Consider the following 6,529-nt stretch of genomic DNA (forward strand, 5'->3'; position numbering starts at 1 on the left):
CAGAGACTGAAAGATTAGTACATGGATGATATACTCATATATCGTATTCAGATCTGGAGAAAATCCACTACCCTCTGTGCTCTCAGAGGCCGGTAGGAAGGAGGTAAACACTACACAGGGAAAAGGATGGATCACTCCGTATGTCTGTCTCCCTTTGGACAATTACCTCACCTCAGAGAGAAAGTTTCATTTCGACACCAAAGAGTTTAATCTGTTATGTCGGTACCCTGGGGATTTCCAATTAAATATTACAAACTATTTATATGACAGCTGATATTTCACCCGCTGACACAGTCACTGTATTCCATCTTCTTAAATCCGTTATTTATTTCCATGAACGATCCGAAACGTTGGTGTTGCGTGGAGATTGGCAGGTGTATAAATTCAGGGTTGAGAGGGATTTCTTTCTCTGATTTACATTGGGAGCGATTGTCGGCTGCTGAAATCCTTGGATCAACTCACTCGGGAAATGTTGGAAACTTTTTACCGCGTCAGGGATACCTACTACCTGGTCATTCTGGCGATCGCTGTGCCCGGTAAGCAATATTAAATGGTGTGTCATGTTTTACCTAAAGTCAAGAATGCCGCGCTCAGCGCTGTCATTGATGATGCTGAAACACTGCTTGATGAAAGACGGAAGCACCTTTACTGAAATTTCCTGTAGTTGGCATAAAAAACGCGGTCGTCTGTATGATTGGCGTTGGGTGAGACAGTGTGATATTAAACATTAGTGGAATGAAAAGATCAGTGGAGTGTTTCTATTCTCTAGCATATGCCAAGCTGCGAATGGATGTTCATTGTGATGGGAAATACATGGCGGGACATTTCCAAATTAAATTCTGAAACCGAATCAGCTGTTACAGTGTAAAAGTACCCAGCGCTCAACACTTCGTTCACATTATTGAGTATTGCAACCAGCGATTGCGATCAATATAACGGGGTATGTTTATTTGTGAGTCCTGTGCTCCTGTTTTCACAATAGAGGCCAGGAAACAACGAATATTGTAACGCATGAAAAACTAAACCTCTCGCTGCTGTTACTGCCGGTAGTCTTCTTGGACACGACTCTGCTAGTTTTGCACAGCGTGATGGAGCAAGATGTCCCACACCTCCTTGCAAAGTTGCTCAAACTGTGGCAGGTCAGTTGGGCAGCCGCGGTGGACAGCATCTAGAAGTCCTGCCAGAGATTTTCGATCGGGCTCTGGTCACTACTCTGACTGGGTCACTCAAATACCTCAAATTTCTTCATTTGAAGCCACTCCATGGTTCCTCTGGCAGGGTGATTTGGCTTGTTGATTTGCTGAAAGAAATCTTTCTCCCCAGCTTAAGCTTTCTGGCAGAGTCTAGCAAGTTTTATCCAGGATCTCTCTATATTTAGCACTTCCATTTTCTCATCAATCCTGACCAGATTTCCAGTCCCCGCTGCTGAAAAACATCGCTTTAGGACGTAACACGCATCGGTAGGAACATATCTTTGGCCACAGAGACTTTACAAAGCGTCACTTACAACATACTGTATGGGTGTGGAAGTAGGTATTGTGTTCCGATCAGACTAAAGTGTAAATCTTTGTGGCACAAATCTAACACTGTACATTAGCCAGGCAACAGCACCGCTACTGTAAGGTGTGATGCACATTTAGAAGATTGAGGTGGGAGCTTATTGAAACGTATAAAATTCTAAAGGGATTGGACAGGCTAGAAGCAGAAAGATGGTTTCCGATCTTGGAGAAGTCCAGAACGAGGGGTCACAGTTTAAGGATAAAGGGGAAGCCTTTTAGGACTGAGATGAGGAAAAACTTCTTCACACAGAGTGGTGAATCTGTGGAATTCTCTGCCACAGTTGAGGCCGGTTCATTGGCTATACTTAAGAGAAAGTTAGATATAACCCTTGTGGCTAAAGGGATTGGGGGTATGGAGAGAAAGCAGGTACAGAGTTCTGAGTTGGATAATCAGCCATGATCATACTGAATGGCGCTGCAGGCTCGAAGGGCCGAATGGCCTACTTCTGCACCTATTTTCTATTTCTCTACGTTTCTATCATGCTGTGGTGGTAATTTTCACTGGCAGAGACTGGAGATGTAGTCCGCATTGATGGTAAATACTGAGAAGTCATCGGTAAAAACCTGCTGATCTCTGCCAGAAGTCTGAAGCTGGGTAGGAAGTTCGTCTTTTGGCAGAAGAACTTCCCCAAAAGAACTTCCCCAGAGCAACCGTGGAGTGGATTCAAACGGTCTAAATTGATATCCTTGAGGGGCCCAATCGCAGTCCGGATATTTACCGATTGTAGGACTTTGTCACGACCTCAAGGTTCCTGTCCACCGATGGCCGTCAACTAACCTGCCACGGCTTGAGAATTTTTTGCAAGGAGGTGTGCAAAACTTGCTCCGTCCAGATTCATTTTCATTGGCGAGGTGACATGAAATATCATCTTGACTTTTACTGAGTGAAATATGTTAATCAAGGCAAATAACCTGCATCTGACAAGCAGGTAACCAGTTGTGCACCAGCCTACAATCCCTATAATGGGGAAACAAGCGTCCATTGGCGGGTAATAGGGGTAAAGGGTGAACAAAAGATAGACTTTAAATTCGTAGTGTCTCTCAGGGTAGGTCCAACACCAAAAAATATTCCAGAAGACCATAAGACATAGGAGCAGAATTAGGCCATCTGGTCCACCGAGTCGAAACTGCCATTCAATCAAGGCAGATTCTTTCTTATTCTTCCTCAACCCGAGTTCCTGGCCTTCTCCGCGTAATCCTTGATGCCCTATCCAAACAAGAAACTATCAATCTCTGCCTTAAATACAACCAGCGACCTGGCCTCCACAGCTGCACGTGGCAACAATTTGCACACATTCACCAACTTTTGACTAAAGAAATTTCTCCATACCTCTGTTTGGAAAAGTGTGCCCCAGAGTCCTGACACTACCCTCTTGTCCTAGACTCTCCCACCATGGGAAACATTCTTTCCACATCTCTTCCGTCTAGGCCTTTCAGTGTTCAGACGGTTTCAATGAGATTCCCCCTCACCATTCTGAATTCCAACGAGTACAGAGCCAGAGCTATCAAACCTTACGATAACCGTTTCATTCCCAGAATCATCCTTGTGAACTCCTCTGGTCGCTCTGCAATGCCAGCACATCTTTTCTAAGAGGTGCGGCCCAAAACAGTCCACAATGCTCAAGGTGAGGCCTCACCAGTGCTTTATAAAGCCGCAGCATCACATCCTTGCTCTTGCATCCCAGACCTCTTGGAATGAATGCCAACATGACATTTGCCTTCCTCACCACCCACTCAGTCTGCAAGTTACCCTTCAGTGTGTTCTGCAGAGGGAATCCCAAGTCCCTCTTCATCTCAGATTCCTGGATTTTCTCCCCGTATAGAAATTAGTCCGCACATTAATTTCTACTACCAAACTGCATGACGATGCATTTTCCAACATGTGTTTCATTTGCCGTCCTTTCCCATTCCCATGAACTGCTGTCCTTCTGCATCCCACCTGTTTCCTCAACACTACCTGGCTCTCTACCAGCCTTCCTCTGCTGACAAGTTAACTGCTGAACCGGAGAGACAAGCGTCAGTAATCCCCAGGTATGATAAAATATAGAGTGTGAAACCAAAGCAATTCGAGCACCGAGAGGCCTGGATAGAGTAGACATGGAGAATCTGTTTCCTACGGTGAGGGAATCTGTGACAACAGATTAGGAGGATGTGTCTTCACGGCAGTGTTGATGACCAACTCGTTAAGCTAAAGGGTGGTGATTGTGTGGAATCAGACGTTTGCCTGAGACGTTTATGAAAGCTAATTCATTGGGTATATTTAAAGCAGAGGTTCATTAGTCAGTGCGTCAAAGGATGAGGCAGGAGAATGCGGTTGAGAGGGATAATAAATCAGCCACGTTGGAATGGCGGAGCAGACTCGATCTATTGAATGCCCCAATTCTGCTCCCATGTCTCCTGGTCTTTTGCCTTTATGGGAGCGATAAGGAAGCGGCCAGTCGATTCTGTGAGGGTCCGAAGGGTCAGAGATCAGGGGAGAACTGCAGAGACCCGGAAATGTAAAGCCGGCGGCGGACTGTGATCCTACCCTTCAGCACTCCATACTTCATCAGAGGTGATTAGTTTCAAAGCGGAATTGTACACAGCATAATGTTATCAAGCCCGCTGTCGTCGGGACGATGGGAGAAATGGAAAACGCGGGAGATGATCAGCAGGTTTGTCCGCATCCATGGGAACGATAAGAAAATAAAGAGCGTTTCAGGCCGAAGATCCTTTCTCAGAACTGGGAAAGACACAACGTTCGGTCTTTTGATATCACTTTCTGATTAAGTTCCCCGTCTCTGATGTTCAATCAATTTGATCAATTGCTGTTTAATTCAATTTGATCATTGCCGGTTACATCTGACAGTGAAGGGCAGCCGGGGGAATGTCTTCTGCTCTGTTTGTACTTAATCCTACATCCATCCATTGCTAACCTCCGAAGATTAATTCATCCATTGACCGGTAACATTGCCGAGAGTTTATCCCTCTGACTACCCCGATACCACACGGGGCGAGGGGCCCCCTTACACGCTACAACGAACTGACTCGAATAAAACTATGAAATTGACTTCTCTTCCTACAGTACCTGAGAGCCGAGTACCTGGGCGTAAAATTTTAACATCTGTATTGTGTTATAACTTCAGTCATTTCAATCAGAACGTTTTACAACCTAACATTCAAAGCTCAAAGTAAATTCCGATCACCATATACCAACTTGAGTTTCGTTTTCTTGCAGGATTTAACAGGAATATAAAGAAATGCAATTAATTCATAGCAGAATAAGACAAAGCACTGATTCCATTACTTTTTCCGCTTCTCTCCCGCCCAGTAAACATAGTGGCGATTGCAATCCTGTCCCGGGGGAAGTGCGGCCTCTCCACGTGGACCACGCGCTACCTGGTTGCCATGGCAGCGGCGGATCTGACGGCTGTCGTCACTGCATTCTTTGCACGTATCGAGTACTATTCCACGCAATCCTTCCTGGATACGTATCCCTTGTGTAGCATCATCTTTGTACTGCAATGTGCTTCCAGAGACTGTTCGGTCTGGCTCACCGTCACCTTCACCTTCGATCGGTTTGTCGCCATTTGTTGTCAGAAGTTAAAAGCCAGCTATTGCACAGGAAAGTCCGCGGCCTTGGTTCTCGTGATCACCTGCACTATTATGAGTTTAAAAAATATCCCCTTCTATTTCGTTTATAAGCCAAGAGAGATACTCGATGGTGTATGGTGGTTTTGTAAGGTCGTTCCAGCTTATTTCACTGAACACCAGTGGGTGAGCTTTGACCGATTCGACAAGAGTTTAACCCCACTGATTCCATTCGCACTAATTCTGATCCTCAACGCCCTGACGGTCCGGCACATTTTAGCGGCCAGTCGGGTTCGTAAGGGACTGAGGGGTCAGAGAAAGGGGGAGAACTGCAGTGACCCGGAAATGGAAAGCAGGCGGCGCTCTGCCATTCTCCTCTTCACCATATCCGGCAGCTTTATCATTTTGTGGTTGGCGACTGTTGTCAATTTCTTCAAGTATAACGTCGGAGGGACAGATCCCAATAGTTACACCGATTCTGAATTTATCTTACAGTCACTTGGATACATGTTGCAGAACCTGAGTCTGTGCACGAACACATTTATATATGGAGTAACACAGTCTAAGTTCAGAGAGCAGTTCATAGCCGCAGTTAAATGGCCAGTGATCACAATTGTACGCTTCATCAGGAGACAAAACAAATAGCGGTAGCCAGGGTTCATTTTCAATGGCTCCAGACTATGATGTGATACTAAAATCCAGATATTGTGATCACTCACTGAAAATAATACCGATAGCGGGACAGAATGTTAAGTCAGCAGAGGCCATAATGTTCGATCGACAATTTCGCTGTTTATGCTTTGGAGCAGTCACATTTCAAGATTCATGATTCAGGTTTAACGATTGAGTAATGTCATTCTTTGTAGAGAAGTGTAACGAGAACAAAGTGTTTGTTACTCCAGATCTGATGCAGCACAAAAAAAAAACAATAAAATATAAAACACACACCAGGATATCAGGATTTACCTCTCAGGAATTACTTTCACCAGAGAAAGCAGGAATCAGCAATCCATGCAAGCAGATCCAATTCTGATCAGGAGTATACACCAGTAAACTTCAATGAGAGAGCGACCCAGAAAAACGGAGACGTCAACACTATTGAGGAAATATTAACCAATGGAAGAGTCTGACTCCCCATGGAAGACATCCCCACAGTCTGAGCAGACTAGATGTCGACAAGGAGGCGTCGAACGCCTCGCTCAGGGATGGAGATCTCTTCCCAGAAACAGAAGTGTTCCTTGTAGCAAAACGGAACCGGGTGGTTAACACCAAAATATCAAAAATACATAATGAAAGACCAACAAATTCAGAGATGATAAATGAAGAAAATGTCAAAAAACAATCCAACTTTATGTGCACTTTAACTTTGACTTTTACCGCACCTTTCTCTGTATCTGTCA

The 6,529-nt window shown here is 44.9% G+C and overlaps 1 protein-coding gene across 1 annotated transcript; it reads left to right on the plus strand.

The window, feature by feature from the left end:
* Positions 1 to 469: 469 nt before the first annotated feature.
* LOC132390595 (probable G-protein coupled receptor 139) lies at positions 470 to 5,774 on the plus strand. The gene is made up of 2 exons (XM_059963199.1): positions 470 to 536; positions 4,870 to 5,774. Exons 1-2 carry the CDS (start codon positions 470 to 472, stop codon positions 5,772 to 5,774), a joined length of 972 nt encoding a protein of 323 aa, XP_059819182.1.
* The last annotated feature ends 755 nt before the right edge of the window (positions 5,775 to 6,529 follow it).

This window comes from Hypanus sabinus, unplaced genomic scaffold, assembly GCF_030144855.1.
Source record: "Hypanus sabinus isolate sHypSab1 unplaced genomic scaffold, sHypSab1.hap1 scaffold_980, whole genome shotgun sequence".
NCBI classification, from domain to species: Eukaryota; Metazoa; Chordata; class Chondrichthyes; order Myliobatiformes; family Dasyatidae; genus Hypanus; species Hypanus sabinus.

Excerpts from the sequence above, each read along its gene's own strand:
- LOC132390595 (XM_059963199.1), top strand. The coding sequence starts at position 470 with ATGTTGGAAACTTTTTACCGCGTCAGGGATACCTACTACCTGGTCATT. Across the intron at positions 537-4,869 it reads TCTGGCGATCGCTGTGCCCG|TAAACATAGTGGCGATTGCA; the intron begins GTAAGCAATATT and ends TCTCCCGCCCAG.